The 17,797-nt window shown below is 46.0% G+C and overlaps 1 protein-coding gene across 1 annotated transcript; it reads right to left on the bottom strand.

Moving 5' to 3' along the window:
• Positions 1 to 247: 247 nt before the first annotated feature.
• LOC140722384 (pregnancy-specific beta-1-glycoprotein 1-like) lies at positions 248 to 16,002 on the bottom strand. The gene is made up of 8 exons (XM_073037136.1): positions 15,844 to 16,002; positions 15,700 to 15,757; positions 12,784 to 13,101; positions 12,547 to 12,598; positions 8,444 to 8,574; positions 2,147 to 2,422; positions 1,180 to 1,440; positions 248 to 303 (listed from the first exon to the last, which is right to left on the bottom strand). Exons 1-8 carry the CDS (start codon positions 16,000 to 16,002, stop codon positions 248 to 250), a joined length of 1,311 nt encoding a protein of 436 aa, XP_072893237.1.
• Between the last annotated feature and the right edge of the window lie 1,795 nt (positions 16,003 to 17,797).

The raw sequence follows: 17,797 nt of genomic DNA, 5'->3' as shown, positions 1-17,797 counted from the left end.
AGGCTATATGCAAGCCGAGTAATTTCTAAGGCAGGGAGATGTTCGGCACAGCCTTGTGGGCCGAAGGGCCTGTATTGTGCTGTAGGTTTTCTATGTTTCTATGTTTCTATACCGTCATAGACATTTGGGCGGCACTGGGGAGGGGAACATCGTTAAACTTTCCGGTAGATGATTTAGAACTAATCATTTCCAGCTGACTGGAGAAGCAGTCCGTTTTCAAAAATAGAGTAAAATACAGCACAAATGATTACTTGATGGCCTTGAAGACGGAACTGACATCCGGCACGGACAAGTGCGAGCAGCCTGCAAACGGAAACGGCGATACACAGCCACGCACAACAGTGAGAACTGAACAGTCCGAGAGCAGGTCTGGCAGAGTTCACTGGAGACCAGGTTCTGCGACCACCGTAAAGGTTGTTGTGTTGTCTTTATGGCATTTCTTTAGCTTATAATATTTTCGCTTTAGTAATTCGTTTGTTAGCATTTTTTAGTTAAAGTTAGGATTGTTTAAAGTAAATTCGTTGTCTGTGATATATCGCGGCTGCGATGACGTCACATCCGGTCTCGCAGCGTCTTGTGGGAAAATACCGGTTTGGAGAAACGGGAAGGCGGGGGCTCACATGTGTAGGATCAGCGCAAGAAAAGTTGTCTTTCCACGCATTAGAAACATAGTGAAGCAACGCTGTAAGTTCATGAAATAATCGATATGTTGAATTAAAATGTTAACGCTGATTCTGTTAAAAGTAATGACGGTTGATAAGGTTTATGTTTTCGTTAGTTAAAGAGTTGCGGATAGTTTGTGTTGAAGTGTATTTAAAGCAGTCAATGGCGTAGGTAGATTCTGACTGTATGCTGCATTTTAATGTAATGTAGTAGTTGTAGTTTTACCTTTGCAAGTATTTACGATGTAAATGTGATAGCAGAAGGAAACAAATACTGTACAAATTTTGTATTGTTTTGTCAACAGTTTTCACCATACGTTAATGTGGAAGAGGGAACAGTAAACGGTTAATCTTACTGCGATCCTGTTTTCATTGACTACGGTTTACCTCGGTGTTTTGTTCAGCGTTCTCTTACACCTGAGCGAGAACACTACACATATAGTTTAATTTCTCTGGTCTGTCTGCACCAACACCGTTAAGTAGATGACCACAGCAAAGAGAGAAACTGACTACCTACCGAGCACATTGATTTGCATGGTTGAGGCATTGTACCTCCCAGTCAGCCTGTTATAGGCCTTACAAGTATAATTCCCCGTGTCGCTCACAGAGATGTCGTCGAGGATGAGAGGCTGCCCACTTTGTCGATGGACACCATTCAGTTGCCAATATAAATCAGCAACCGGGTGCGACTGTGTGAAACATTTTAACGTTACGGTGCTTCCGGCAATGTGAAGCGACGAGTCCGGTTGAGCGATGAGAAATGGACGATCTGGTCCGTCTAAAAGATAACGGAATGCAACAAATTAGACAGGAAGTTCTGCAGAGTTTCGCAGCCGGACAGGAAGAGCAGAGGCAGTGCTCCTACACACCGTCGAATGTATTTGTCGAAAAGCCTCAGACGGTAAACAGGAGAGTCACAAACGTTATCATTTCACCTGTCTATATGAATGACATTACAAACCCTGCTCTGTATTTCGGATATGTCCACGCTTTTGTGCACATGCCATTTGTGTACAAATTCCCTGTTGACTTTGTACACATCAGCGTGCTGGAATCGCAGCACAAAAATACTGACGTCATTGGTTCACAGGAGGTGGCCTTTTCTGGTGGTGCCAACATTTAATATGCATCACTATTCCCTTTGAGCTGAGCGGGCTGGAAGAAGTCAGCCACGTTGTTGTGTGTGAAGCCACGTTCTCCTACACATTTCTTTCGCCTGAAGTACGGGAGTGAACCTACATTGTGATAGTTTAATATTCGCCGTAATGCGACTAAGATTTTAGATTGAGAGTAGAAAAAAAAATTAATTCCAGCTTCCGAGATAAACTCGGATATAACTCCCGGTCAACTGTTCAGTAATTCGGATGTTCATCTGAGTTTAACACTGTGTTACCGTTCACAGATATAATCCCTCTCTGTGGGATCCCCATATCTAGCAGGACTAACAATACTCTGTGTATCTACCGGAGTCTCGGGACACTTACAGTAGAAATCCGGATTAAACGGAGGGCTTGTGATTTCGTTAATCAGGTTGCTTGCTCTGCAGGTGAATCTTCCGTCTGTCCGTAGCACTCCAGAAACAGTGAGTGTGCTGTGATCGGCACTCAGCTCAAACCTGCCACCGGGGGTTATCGTGCTATTCTCTTCAAGCCACAGGTAAGAGACATCCGTGCCTGTTGCGAAGCAGGTTAGCGAGACGGTGTCGCTGTACTCAATCAGCATGGTGGCATTAGATGTAACAGTGACATTGGAAACCAGTTCTGAAACAAAAACACAGGAGATTGGTGAGTGAGCTACTCAAGAATAGAATCTGGATGCTTCCGTTCTGAATCTAACATTAAATCAAACATTGCTTGTTCCATAATAAAAAAAGATTAAGAAATCGTTCTGTTTGATGGACATGAGGTTGAGATGCAGACCGTAGGCCGGAGACACGTCATTTCATCCTTGTGTAAGAAGGCATACTGTGTATGGGCCTTCATCAATTGTGGGACTGAGTTTAAGAGCCGAGAAGTAATCTTGCAGCTATATAGGACCTTGGTCAGACCCCACTTGGAGTACTGTGCTCAGTACAGGTTGCTTCTCTACAGGAAGGATGTGGAAACCATAGAAAGGGTGCAGAGGAGATTTACAAGGATGTTGCTTGGATTGGGGAGCATGCCTTATGAGAATAGGTTGAGTGAACTCGGCCTTTTCTACTTGGAGAGACGGAGGATGAGAGGTGACCTGATAGAGGTGTATAAGGTGATGAGAGGCGTTGATCGTGTGGATAGTCAGAGACCTTTTCCCAGGGCTGAAATGACTAGCACGAGAGGACACAGTTTTATGGAGCTTGAAAGTAGTTACAGAGAGGATGTCAGGCTTATTTTGTTTTAAATCAGAGAGTGGTGAGTACGTGGAATGGGCTGCCGGCGACGTGGTGGAGGCTGAAGCGATAGGCTCCCGGACAGGTGCATAGAGCTGAGACAAGTGGAGGACGATTGGTAATCTAAAAGACTCCCGGACAGATGCATAGAGCTGAGATAAGTGGAGGGCGATTGGTAATCCAGGGTAATTTTTGAGGTAAGGACATGTCCGGCTCAGCTTTGTGGGCCGAACGGCCTGTATTGTGCTGTAGGCTTCCTATGTTTCTAAATCTTTATTCCATTGGAACGTAAGCGAATACGGGGTGAACCCCTGAATGTTTGAGATGCGGAATACAGTTGTAATCTTTCCGACCGGTTTGGAAGTCCAACCCTGAGGGCACTGATACAGAAAAAGGAAGGTATTCCAAGGAGAACTAAAAAGTGATTTTTTTTTTAACACCGAAGGAAGTGATGCATCTGGAATGAACTGCCAGGAGAAGTGTGTCACGTGCCCCATAGAACCAGACAACCGTACAACACTACGGCACAGTACAGGCCTTTCAGCCCTCCATGTTGTGCCGACCCATATACTCCCCAAAAATGTGTTAAACCCACACTACCCCATAACCCTCTATTTTCCTTTCATCCATGTATTTGCCCAAGAGGCTCATAAATACCCCTAATGTTTTAGACTCCACCACCGTCGCTAGCAAGTCATTCCAGGCATTGACAATCCTCTGTGTAAAAAACTTATCCCTGATGTCTCCCCTAAACTTCCCTCCCTTAATTTTGTACATATGCCCTCTGGTGTTTGCTGTTGGTGCCCTGGGAAACAGGTACTGACTATCCACCCTATCTATGCCCCTCATAATCTTGTAGACCTCCATCAATTCCCCTCTCATTCTTCTACGCTCGAAAGAGAAAAGTCCCAGCTCTGCTAACCTTGCTTCACATGGCTTGTTCTCCAAACCAGGCAACATCCGGGTAAATCTCCTCTGCACCCTCTCCATAGCTTCCACATCCTTCATGAGGGCCTGCATGAGTCTCCCATGAGGGACCTTGTCAAATGCTTTGCAAACTTGCATGTAGACTTCATCCACTGCCCTACACTCATCCAATTCCTTTGTTACCTCTTCAGAAGACTCAGTCAGGCTCTTAAGGCACGATCTTCCCTTCACAAAGCCATGCTGACTATCCATGAGTAGACTGTACTTCTCCAAATGCTCGTAGGTCCTTTCGTTAAGAATCCTTTCCAGTAGTTTACATTCCACTGACGTAAGACTCACCGGTCGATAGTTCCCAGCTTTCTCCCTATTATCTTTTTTTAAACAAGGGAACTACATTTGCCATTCTCCCGTCCTCCGGCACTTCCCCTGTAGCCAAAGAGGATTCAACGATCACTGCTAATGCTCCTGCGATCTCTTCTCTCAATTCCCACAACAACCTGCGGTGTATCATATCCGGTCCTGGGGATTTATCAATCTTAATGTTTTTAAGAAGATCCAGCACTCCTTCTTCCTTAATCTCCACATTGTCCAGCACTCAGGCCCGCTCGACTTCGACCTCATCCTGATCAAGGTGCTTTTTACTTGTGAATACTGAAGCAAAGTATTCATTTAGGACCTCCCCAACCTCCTCTGCCTCCAGGCACATGTTGCCCTCTTTATCCTTTGGCGGTCCCACCTTCGTTCTCGTCATTCTCCTGTTTTTTTCACATCCGCAGAGAACGCCTGGGGGTTCTACTTAATCCTACATGCCAAGGCCTTCTGACGTCCCCTTCGAGCTCTCCTAAATCCTTTCTTTTCCTCCTTCTTGGCTACCCTATATTTCTCATAATTGTCTCCTACTTCCTGCTCTTATATCTAACATATGCTTCTTTATTCCCACTTGACGAGTTGCCTCACATGTTTCGTCAGCCACGGTTCCCTTTTCCTACCATTTTCCCCTTCCCTCAGTGGGACAAACCTATCCTGGTCCCTAAACTTCTCCCACGTTACTTCTGCGCTTTCCCCTTTGAACATCTGTTTCCAATTTACTCTCGATAGTTCCTGCCTCATCCCTTCAAAGTTAGCCTGTCCCCAGTAAAGCACTTTACCATTTCGTCTGGTTTTATCCCTTACCATAGCTGTGCTGAAGCTGAGGGAGTTGTGGTCACTCTCACCAAAATGCTCCACCACCAAGAGGTCTGTCACCTGACCAGGTTCATTACCCAGAACTAGATCCAGTATAGCCTCTCCTCTCGTCGGCCGGTCCACATAATTTGTCAGGAATCCTGCTTGAACACACCTGACAAATTCAGCCCTGTCTATCCTCCTTGCACTCAGGAGGTGCCAGTCAATATGAGGGAAGTTGAAATCACCCATAACAATTACCCTATATTTCCTATACCGTTCTAAAATCTGCCTGCTTATCTGTTCCTCGGCGTCTCGAGGGCTATTTGGGGGCCTATAGACTACTCCCAGCACAGTGATTGATCTCTTACTATTTCTGACTTCCACCCAGACTGACTCCGTGGACACTCCTTCTGCAGCGTCCTCCCTTTCTATAACCGTGATACCATCCCTGACCAGCAAAGCCACTGTACACACCCCCCCCCCCACCTTTTCTACCTCCCATCCTGTTCCTTTTAAAACACCTGAATCCTGGGACCTGCATCATTCAGTCCTGCCCTTCCTCCAACCAAGTTTCAGTATCGGCCACAACATCGCAGTTCCACGTACTGCTCCATGCTCTAAGTTCATCTTTCTTGTCCCTAATACTCCTAGCATTGAAATAGACACATTTCAAACCCTTTAACTGGCTACAATTATGTTCTGTCCCCTGCTTGTCCTTCCTCATCAACTCAGAACTCTTAGCGTTATGTCATTGTCCTTCTACCTTAATCCCTGCACTCACATTCTGATTCCTACCCCCTGCCAAACTAGTTTAAACCCTCGCCAACAGCTCTATCAAACCTGTCCGCCAGGATATTAGACCCCTGGGATTCAAGTGCAATCCGCCCTTTTTGTATAGGTCACATCCGCCCCAAAAGAGATCCCAATGATCCAGAAATCTGAATCCCTGCCCCATGCTCCAATCCCTCAGCCACGCATTTATCCTCCACCTCATTCTATTCCCATTCTCACTGTCGCGTGCCACAGGCAGTAATCCCGAGATTTCTACCTTTGATGTTCTGCTTTTCAACTTCCTTCCTAACTCCCTGTAGTCTTCTTTCAGGACCTCTTCCCTTTTCCTACCTATATCATTGGTACCAATAATTACCACGACCTCTGGCTGTTCTCTCTCCCACCGAAGGATATATTGGACGCGGTCAGCAACATCCCGAACCCAGACACGTGGGAGGCAAACTACCAGCCGGGTATCTTTCCTGCGCCCACAGAATCGCCTGTCTGAACCACTGACTATAGAGTTCCCTATCACTACCGCCTTCCTCTTCCTTTCCTTACCCTTCTGAGCCATAGGGCCAGACTCTGTGCCAGAGGCCCGGCCACTGTCTCTTCCCCCAGGTAGGCTGTCCCCCCAACTGTACTCAAACAGGAGTATTTATTGTCAAGGTGTACAGCCACAGGGGTACTCTCTAGTACCTGACTCTTCCCCTTCCCTCTCCTGACTGTGACCCATTTCTCTATCCCCCGTGGCCCCGGTGTGACCACCTGCCTGTAACTCCTCTCTATCACCTCCTCACTCTCCCTGACCAAACGAAGTTCATCGAGCTGCAGCTCCAGTTCCCTAACACGATCCCTAAGGAGTTGCATCTCGAAGCACCTGGTGCAGATGTGGCCTTCCGGGACGCCGGGAGACTCCAGTACCTCCCTCATCTGACAACGACCACAGAAAACTGGCTTCACACACACATACTACTTCCTTTTCCAATCAACAGCTTACCGCGTCCCGTTATCGCCGAAGCCCGTGGAGACAACGCCATTCCACTCTGCTGCCTCTCACTCCGCTGCCCGCTGAATATGGCCGTCTTCTTTTTAAACTGTTCGCGCTCAACTGGCTGACGTCACGCGTCTGCGCAGTCTGGCCTCTCTTTGCACCCGAGAACTCAAAATGTCTTCCCGCTGGAAATCCTCAGGTGCTCTCCCGCTGCCGTCTTGTTCCGAATCAAAAGCTTCTGCAGATTCCTTGCCCGTTTTAAAAACTGTTCGCGCTCAACTGGTTGACGTCACGCGCCTGCGCAGTCTGGCCTGTCTTTGCCCCTGAGAACGCAGAATGTCTTCCCGCTGGAAACCCTCAGGTGCTCTCCCGCTGCCTTCTTGTTTCCGATCAAAAATCCCGTGAGGGGCTGAAGAACCAGCAGAAGTGGTAAACACATTGGAGTCTGGAATTGCTGTAAACTAACAATGTTTATTAGTAACTAGGCAATACAGCAATATAAAAACAAATATATTGGAACTGGTCAGCAATGATATATTAAGTGTGGTAATAGAAACAAAACTAGGCTCTTTCAAACCTAGGTCTGAATGGATAGAGTCTTACGATGATGAAGAGAGATCAGTTCAGTTTATGGTATTTAGTTGAGTTGCGATGGAGAGAGAGAGCTGAGAGGTGATTCCGTCGATTCTTCCCGTTATCTTCCGTGGTCTTCCGAATTCCTGTTGTGGTCACCGACTATGACCATAGCACGTACGGCCGTTCTTCAGTCATGGAATTATCACCCAGGAGAGGGGGGACACACAAATAATTCCACACCGGTCGCATCTTTTCACACTGTGAGCCACTGATCGATTTCCGCGAATCGATCCTCCAGAAAACCCCACCGTCTTGTGGGCGCAACAAAGCTCGTTCAGTGTCCGAACCTGTGTGTCCCTGTGTAACAGGTGACCTGGCTTGTATCTCCACATGTCGGACAAAAGCTGTCCATCAACCTGCTCCGTTCTCCTCTCTCTGCAGGAACTTTTACAAGCAGGCAAGTGACCACGGGGAAAGGTCAACAAGCTGGCAGTGAAACCATGACATCAATCTTTCGAGCAGTTTCTGTCTCTCTGTCTCTCTCTCTCTCACTGCGTTGGACGCCTCCCCTCTCTCTCACTGCGTTGGACGCCTCCCCTCTCTCTCTTAATAGCAGCACAGTTCCTAGGGTCTGTCCTGGACCCCATCCCAAGCTAGGTTTTCCCGTGACAAGTGGTACAATTAGAATAGCGTGGAGATATTTGGAGTCTGCATGGGTGGGAGGGGTTTGTCGGGTTAATACCCGAACAGAAAATACAGGGACAAGCAACAAAGAAGCTGTGTTGTCGGAATGGAGCAGGCGGGCCGCAAAGTCCGTTTCTGTGATCAATTTCCCTCACTGAGTAAAGGCCCACAATTAATGAACAAACTGAACAGAGCGTCAAAACAGTGAAGTGCCGAAGGAGGAAGTATTGAACAGTTTAAATGAGCCAAGGATCAATTACATAAACACGGGGAGCATGAGGGGAATTCCAGACTCACCCGCTGTTGTCTGAACTCGGTTACATTCTTTCATTCCCAGCAAGGAAACAAAGTTCAGTGTTAGCCTTGCTGTCACTGAGCCAATTAAATTCGTCACGTCCATCAGCAGATAATGACCGGTCGGGCAATATCTGTGACGTGCATTGCAAGCCTAACGGAGGTTAATAATCAGGGAGGATCCCTTACTCGATGGGAGACTGCACCACACCAGCTGCTCACAAAGAATACACAAACACAGCATCTCTGTTTTAACGCAGAGAAACTCGATATCTGCACAGCCTTTCAATAAAAAACACACCTAATACAAGGTTTATTTTTTGTTGCGAGACTCGATTTTCTTGTTAGGTTGACAAACGCGTCAAGTTCCATGCTGAGGGATACAAACAGCTCAATTCGTTCGCACAATTTAATCCAGGACATGACAACAGATCCACATAACGCCACAAGGCAATTGCATCAGTGTGAAAGCAGAGAAAACCTTTCACCGCTAACGATACCCGCTTCCAATGTTCGCACCAGAAAGCAAGGAAATGGGCATTGAAATATAACTCTTCCAGCAGAGGATGCTCGGTCACCTGAACAAGCTGTGATGCAGACTGTTCTGCTAAACATGTTCAGAGGAATCGGACATCAGATCTGCGGTGACCTCAGCAAAGTCCGGGACATATATGTCCTGATCTGAGAGCTGTCATCCACAGGTTAGATGGGCAAAGTTTTTAATGTTGTTACGTACTTGTCACGTGACAGGTGTTGAAGTTATATTGGACTTGAGGTAATGGTCTTGTGATGGTGGAGTGACGTCATTTTCCCGCCAGTAGAGGTCATGTGACAGTTTTTTTTTACAGGGTATAAAAGGAGGACCCCTCCCTGTGAGGAGGGGCAGTTCGTGGCTGGATTTGCCATGTTGACTTCATGCCACTGCGTTATTTAATGTTATGACGCAGTTTAGTTGAAAGATGAAGTTTTATCTAATGCCTAAAGTTTAAAAGGTCATTGCCAGCCGTTTCTTTATAATACTGCTAGTTGAGAATCAGTGGAGAGTGAGGATCGGAGTTCGGGAGTTAAAAGATCGAGGAAAATCGATTTCGACGGTGAAATAGGTTCGAGCTTGTTTGATCCTCATTCGGAAGGAATTCGTTGACGTGCTCGTGTTAATCCCTGTGAATAGCAGAAAGGATTGAGTACAGTGTTGTAAAGGAAAGGTCAGTGCCTTTGAGCCGTTTTATTTCCATCTTTGTAAATTCTCCGTGGGAAAAGTATAGTTCGACTTGGAACTGCAGCAACACGAAGTGAAAGAGAATTTAAATCGTCTTAAAAAGTCTCTCCTTAAATGGACTGTAAGCATTTTGAACTTTTGCAATACTACTTTTGAGAACTGTTTTTGCAACATCGCTTTAAGAACTGTTTGAGCTGCCGCACAGCAGCTGATTTCCTGTTACGTGAGTGGTTTGTTTACTTTTGGGGGTTTGCTTTTCAGTGTTTAATAAATGTTCTATTTGTTATAAAAACCCCTGCCTCACTCATATATTTATTGTTGCTGAGTTCGTAACAATGTGTAAATATTAGTTTTATTATTGCATAATGCACTGCACGCTGCCGTAAAAAACAATTAATTTTACGACCTATGCTGGTGATATTAAACCTGATTTTCATTCCATAATACCATAGGATCGGAAAGTACAAGGGCAGATTTCGGCCATTTTGTTTATCGCGCCTGCGCCGCAATTTCATTATGGTTAATCGGATTTTCCTCTGAGCCCAAATCTCCTGCCTTCCCCCTGTATCCCTTGGTGCCCTGACCAATCAAGAATCTATCAAACATATGCGTCAAATATGCATAAAGACACGGTCTCTACCGCTGCTTGTGGCAAACAGTTACACAGATTCACCACCTCTTCCGATACCTTTACAGCTCCATTCTAAAAGTAAGATTCACTATTTTTAGCTATGTCATCTTGTGTTTGACTTTCCCACCACAGGAATTATCCTCTCCACATCCACTCTACCTGTATCCTCTGATCCCAGACTTCCCCACTATAGGAAACATCCTCTTCACATCCACTCTATCTGAGTCCTCTGGTCCTAGACTCCCCACTATAGGAAACATCCTCTCCACATCCACTCTATCTGTGTCCTCAGGTCCTAGACTACCCCATTATAGGAAACATCCTCTCCACATCCACTCTATCTGTGTCCTCTGGTCCTAGACTACCCCACTATAGGGAACATCATCTCCACATCCACTCTATCTGTGTCCTCTGGTCCTAGACTCCCCCACTATAGGAAAATTTCTCTCCACATCCACTCTATCTGTGTCCTCTGGTCCTATACTCCCCCACTATAGGAAGCATCCTCTCTACACCCATTCTATCTGTGTCCTCAGGTCCTAGACTCCCCCACTATAGGAAACATTCTCTCCACATCCACTCTATCTGTGTCCTTTGGTCCTATACTCCCCCACTATAGGAAGCATCCTCTCTACACCCACTCTATCTGTGTCCTCTGGTCCTAGACTCCCCCACTATAGGAAACATCCTCTCCACATTCACTCTATCTGTGTCCTCTGGTCCTAGACTCCCCCACAATAGGAAACATGCTCCCCACATCCACTCTATAAGTGTCCGCTGATCTTTGACTCTCCCACCAAGGGAAACTTCCTCTCAACATCCACTCTATTAAGGCCTTTCACCATTCGACTGGTTTTAATGATGTCACCCTTCACCCTTCTGCATTCTAGTGAATACAGACTCAGAGACATTAAAGGCTCATAATATGACGTCTTTCAATCTCGGAATCATTTACGTCAACGTCCTTTGAACCCTCTCCAAATTCAATACATCCATTCTTGTGTAAGGGGCCAAAATCTGTTTACAATACTCTAAATGAGGCCTCACCAATGCTTCATAAACTTTCAATATTACATGCTTAGTTTTATATTCTTGTTCTCTTGTCCTAACATCGCTTTTCCGTTCCTCACAACAGACTCAACCTCGAAATTAACCTTTAGGCAATCCTACACAAAGGAATGTCAAGTTCCTTTGCACATCATTTTCTTATTGCTGTATTTTCTCCATTTAAAATATAATCAGTGTTTGACACATGGGCTAATACAGTGATACTGGCGGTAAACGTTCAGTCGATGTGCTGCTCACGGTAATCGTAACGTCAGAGCTAACTGTCCTGCTTTTCATTAACCACCAATAGGAAGCATGTCCCCTCTTGCCGTGCACTGCAAACTAACTGTGTCATTGTGTTCTACTGAGTCAGCGTCATTCGATGTGTTGGGCCTGGATATGGATTCTGTAAAAACACCACAGATCATGTATCACGTGTAACGTACTGTGCTGAAATGATGGCTCCAAGGAGATATATTCTGCTTAAAGCAAAATACTGCAGATGCACAAATCAGAGATAAAACTACAGAATGCTGTCAATATTCTGGTCGCCTCACTACAGGAAGGATGTGGAAGGCATAGAAAGGGTGCAGAAGAGATTTACAAGGTTGTTGCCTGGATTAGGGAGCCTGCCTAATGAAAACAGGTTCAGTGATCTCGGCCTCTTCTCCTTGGAGGGATGGAGCATGAGAGGTGACCTGATAGAGTTGTACAAGATGATGAGAGGTATTGATTGTGTGAATAGTCAGAGGCTTTTTCCCAGGGCTGAAATGTTTGCCACAAGAGGAAACAGGTTTAAGGTGCTGGGGAGTAAGTACAGAGCAGATGTCAGGGGTAAGTGTTTTACTCAGAGAGTGGTGAGTGCGTGGAATGGGCTGCCGGCAACGGTGGTGGAGCCGGATAAGATAGGGGCTTTAAAGAGACTTTTGGATAGGTACGTCGAGATTAGAAAAATGGAGGTTATATGTAAGCCTGGCAATTTCTAAGGCAGGGACATGATCGGTACAACCTTGTGGGTCGAAGGGCCTGTATTGTGCTGTAGGTTTTCTATGTTTCTATGTTTCTATACAGTAATAGACATGTGGGCGGCACTGGGGAGGGGAACATCGTTAAACTTTGAGGTAGATGATTTAGAATTAATCATTTCCAGCTGACTTAAGAAACAAGTCCGTTTTCAAAAATGGAGCAAAATACAGCAAAAATGCTTACTTGATGGCCTTGAAGACGGAACTGACATCCGGCACGGACAAGTGCGAGCAGCCTGCAAACAGAAACGGCGATACACAGCCACACACAACAGTGAGAACTGAACAGTCCGAGAGCAGGTCTGGCAGAGTTCACTGGAGTCCAGCTTCTGCGACCACCGTAAAGGTTGTATTGTATTTTTTCACCACTGGAATAAAATGAAAGTTATATTCCGAGATCGCATGACTCTTTCTCACTTACCAGTGACACGCAGAGTGACGGTCGCTGAGGGTTGGGAGCCACTATTTGGAACCATATTCACACGGTATTCTCCGCTGTCCAGCACGTTCACCGACTTCAGCAGAAGCGACCCGTTGGAGGTGAATAACTCTGCCCGCGATCTGTACTCATTATCTAGAATCTCGGTCTGACTGACCCACTGGGCGATTGTTTTCCCTTTAAAACTCCAGCTTCCACTGCTGACGCTGGACGACGGCCGGACTGAAAAAAGCGCATCTCCCCCAGCGGCGACATTTATCTGGCTGTGCTCAACGATAATAGTAAGCTGCTGGGACTCACCTGAGAAAGAGAAAATCATATGAGGGAAAAGCGACAGACGCCGATAGACTTGGGAACTGCACTTAACTCAATCTGTACAGATACCAGGGATCTGTTCTCAGCCCAGTAAGGTCGATAATTATAATCTCATCTAATTTAACTAACTACCCGTCGTCCGGTTGATTATATGATCACCAGTGTTTGGAGAGTGTGACCCTCACCCGTCGTTATGTGGAGACAAAGAACGAGAGCTGCGAAGGACAGTCCCGACATCTCGAGAGAGCAGCGCCGACCTCTGTTCCACTCGGAGACTGAGCCGCACTTCCTGGTTTGCGGGTCATATATCTGGATTCTGACGTCACAAGCGGCAGCGCTAATTGGATCAGAGAGTCTGTACTTTGCTCAAATCTACATCAAATCCTGTGTGCTGTTCTACAGCTATTTTCTGTGGTTTTGCATCAGATAATATTATCAAAGAGAGTTTCTCTTACCCACCGACATGAAGAGAGAATGAGAGAGTAAAGCGACCGTTATCCACGCGATCCCGAGAGAGCGGAGCCTGTCTCTGTCACATTCGGGCACGTCAGCGGCTGCATTCCATTAGGTGATAGAAACAGAGAAAGCCCACAGCACAATAAAGGCCCTTCGGCACACAAAGCTTGAAGAGATTTGGTATGGGTATGTCACCAAAAACTGGGAAATGTTCGCACATGCAAGGCGAAGAGTATTCTGACTGTTTCCATCACCGTCTGGTGTGCAGGCTGCAATGCACAGGATCGACACAGATTACAGAGGCTTGTGTACAACAATCACATTCATCACAGTGCAAACCTCTTCATAATCGAGAAAATCTTCAAAAGGTGGTTCCTCAGGAATACCAAGTATTCAGGTATATGGTCTTGTCTCATTACAACCATTCGGGATATACACCCTTCCGATTAGAACAATCCGGAATATGCTTTCTTCCCATTAGTACCATCCGGGACAGGCTCTGGTCTCGTTACTACCATCCGGGATATGCTCATGTCTCATTACCATCATCCAGGATTTTTTCCCGTGTCCTTACCACCATCCGGAAGTAGGTACATGACCCTGAAGACCCGCGCTCAGAGTTTTACCTGTATATTCGGCAATCAGATTTCTGAACGGTCCATGGACCCATGAAAGCAACCTCATGATTCTTTTTTTACTTGTTAGTTCATTTACTTTTTCATTAGTTAATACATTTGTTTATTCATTTGTTTGTTTACTTACCGAAATACTTTGTACATTTTATGCATATATTACTTATCAATGCACTGAGGATGCATTGCGCCACCTGGCGGTTATGACAGCAATAATGTTACTTCTCTGAATTGGCCATCCAGATGTAGAAGGATTCTCCATTGTTGGAACGGCCATTGCTGGATTGGTGAATTGTTAGAGTGGTCCGGCTTTTATGAAACAGGCTTAGGCGAGAACTCGCTTGGATAAACACAGCCGCATGCTCGAAGTAAGGAATGAAGTTCCAAGTAAGTTGTTGTTTTTTTTTTGTAATTACATAGCTAGTGCGCTGAGAATAGATGCGGAGTCAGTGTCATGTACCTTGTGTGAGATTTAGGGAAACTGAGATACCGTCTCTATCCCGCATAAATACATCTGCACAACGTGTATCGGGTGCAGCTCCTGAGGGAGCATGTTAAGGAACGGGAGCTGCTGTTCCATGAGCTTCGACTCACACGGGATAATGAGGAGGTGACAGGTGGAAGCTACAGGGAGGGAGCCACAAGAAATGAAGGGGCAGTATTACGGGTGACCGTCAGGAGAAGCAAAGGAGATTGACAGCCGGAGCAGTGCCCCCTTGTGGCCGTACCTCCCAACAATAGGTGTACCGCTTCAGATGCATTTGGTGGGTAGCTGGGTGTGGAAATTACACGCAGGAAGTAGGTACTGAGACTGGCTCTGTGGCAAAGAAGGGGATGGTGAAAGGGGAGCGCAATAGCGATTGAGGATCCTCAATTGGAGCATCCGAACGCATATTCAGTGGACATGGAAGAGACACCCAGTTGCGCTCCGAATCCATGGTTTATCATGAAGGAGTCGCCGCTGCTCTGTTCTTATCTGATGCAGCCAATCGGTCTGCCTGGTGGACTGAGAAACCTTTGGGCTGGAGCGCGACATTCAGAGTGTGGCAGGTGAGCCGTCTCAGTGAAAGAGAGTACTCAGAAATCCTTTGTGTCCCTTCGAAACGACAATCTTGTCCTTAGGCCCTGTGCTCTGCTCTCTAGTGAATGTACATCGGCCAGGAGGATGCGATGGTACAGTGGTTGTGTTCCCGTAGCTTCACTCTGGCCTGATACCCACCGCACCCAGTCCTCCCCTGGTCGACCTCGCTTCTCTGGCGGAATTTCGCTCACTTCCAGGTGCAGTACTTGCATTGCTGGGAGTCATCTTCGACGAGTCCTTACTGTTCATGTGGAGTCCGCATGATCGCTGGTGCCTGTAGAGAATTCTAGTGTTTTTTGTGCTTAATTGGCAGAAGACTGCGGCGATAACAGTTCAGAAAATGTACATCTTGTAAATTTGTGGCCTTCCGGAAATTGTCGCCGTATATCTCCAGAGTCATTTTAATCATTATACCCGGTCTGTGCAATGTTTTCAAATCGGACTGGGCGAGGTTGAGGAGACAGAAAAGATCCTGGAGACAGAAGGAGACGAGGTGTGCGATCAGACTGCAAGGTTTGAGCGGCACAGGGACCGTGTGACCATTGCTCCCATTCTGACCTCGTCTCCGCATTCCGACACTGCCCCCTTGTGGTGACACTGTGCCGCCTGCTTTCTGTGCTGTTGCTCTTTCAACTTTGTCAATGGAAGTACGGCCGTCACTGTATTGCCACCGGCGTCAGTTGTCACAGTGTGCAGTTGTGCCTCTTCTTTTGTCATGCCCAGTCACTGAAATTCCTGCGTGAAGCTGCCTAATACAGAAATACACTTCTGATATCCAGGAAATTATATTTCGACTATAAATGAGAGACATCTCTGCATTATCGCGTCTTTAAATTGATTCTGCAAACGGGTAGCATGTCTTTCGCTTATTAGTTGTTGTTTGTTAGTGCTGATCTTCAAAAGGGCAATTTGCAACAACAGCCGCTGTTCCCGGTGATACACTAAACACAATCTACTTTGCAGAAATGGTGTTTAAGTGACGTTTGTTTTGTTAATGCTGATATTCGGGATGATATTCTGTGTTATTGACTCAGAGACGGGGTCTGACTGTCACGTGACAGCTGAAGGATTATAGTTCAACTTAGCAAGTAAATCAAAGTCAAAGTAAAACATATTATCAGTGTACATACATACACGTCACCACAAGCACCCTCAGATTCTTTTACTGTGGGCATATTACCAAATCTATAGAACTGTAGCTGTAAACAGGATCAATGTGACTGTGCAAATGCAGGCATAAATAATAACAAGAAACCACGAGTATGAAATAACAGGATAAAAGTGTCCTTAAATCGGAGTAGTAATCTCCTTTTGGTGAAGAGTCAGATGGTTAACGAGTAGTAAGAGTTCTTAATTCCGGTGCTGCCAGTCCTAAGTCACCTTTACCTTCTCCGTCATACAAGCAGCGAGAAAACAGTTCGTGAGGATCGAAGGTGCTGGCGAGTAGGTACTGAGGGGATGTCCGGGGTAGGGTTTTTACTCAGAGAGTAGTGAGTGCGTGGAATGGGCTGCCGGAGGCGGTGGTGGAGGCGGATAAGTTAGGATCCTTTAAGAGACTTTTTATAGGTGCATTCATCTTAGAAAAATAGAGGGCTATGGGGAAGTCTAGTAATTTCTAAGGTAGGGGCATGTTCAGCACAACTTTGCGGGCCGAAGATTCTGTATTGTGCTGTAGGTTTTCTATGTTTCTAATACAACAGCCGTTCAGTAAAGATCACTGTCCAGGGCAAGTGAAAGTTTCCGTCGATATTCCACTTCCAGCCACCGCATCAACTTCTGAGCAATTTTATTCTGCAGTTTCCATGCTGCTCTATTCTGTCTACTTTCGTCGTCAGAGAGAAAAAAATGTTTATCAGGGACAGGGAATGTGGAGCAGGGTAACCGATATACTGGAGCTCCTTAAGGGGTTTAATTGTAAGTTAAGGTACCGGATTTATTTTTGTCGAATTTCCGGAGATGTCCGGATAACGTCGGATAACGTCCCATGCTTGCCAGAATAATGGAGAACCGTGCCTGTTTATCTGCCAATGTCACAAAAGGACATTCTGTACCCATGCTAACAAGCGGATTTGCCCATCGTTTCTCTTCACACCGACAGCTTCATTTGGAATCACCACCGACTGTGCAGTGAAGCTCCTGAAGTTTTGAGAATTAGATCTGTTTCTCAGTGTACGGACCTCCGTGCAGCGCGGGCGTGACTTCGCGAAGTTAAGGAATTGATCCCTTTGTGAATGAATTTCAGCCGCTGGACATACTGAAAGAACCAATCTTATTCAAACTAAATTGAGCAGGCAGTGAAAAAAAAGAAGTGGACAAAATGAAACGTGTCCTCTCCATGATTCCATAAGATTATATCTGGGAACTCCTTTTCACAAACTCCAATTTCTTTGCCATTCAGGCGAATATGTTGTTCGTGATCGTAACTTGGTCTACAGAGTCCCAGCTGATATGATTGGACTGCAGTAAAAAGGAATAATTCCACTCCTCTTTCAGTTCTATTTGCAGGTCCCGT

This window comes from Hemitrygon akajei, unplaced genomic scaffold (genome assembly GCF_048418815.1).
Source record: "Hemitrygon akajei unplaced genomic scaffold, sHemAka1.3 Scf000076, whole genome shotgun sequence".
Taxonomy (NCBI): domain Eukaryota; kingdom Metazoa; phylum Chordata; class Chondrichthyes; order Myliobatiformes; family Dasyatidae; genus Hemitrygon; species Hemitrygon akajei.
This window is presented reverse-complemented; position numbering and strand designations above follow the sequence as displayed.

Excerpts from the sequence above, each read along its gene's own strand:
- LOC140722384 (XM_073037136.1), bottom strand. The coding sequence starts at position 16,002 with ATGACAAAAGAAGAGGCACAACTGCACACTGTGACAACTGACGCCGGT. Across the intron at positions 15,758-15,843 it reads TGTCGGAATGCGGAGACGAG|GATCTTTTCTGTCTCCTCAA; the intron begins GTCAGAATGGGA and ends TTCTGTCTCCAG. Across the intron at positions 13,102-15,699 it reads GAAAACATTGCACAGACCGG|GTGAGTCCCAGCAGCTTACT; the intron begins GTATAATGATTA and ends TCTCTTTCTCAG.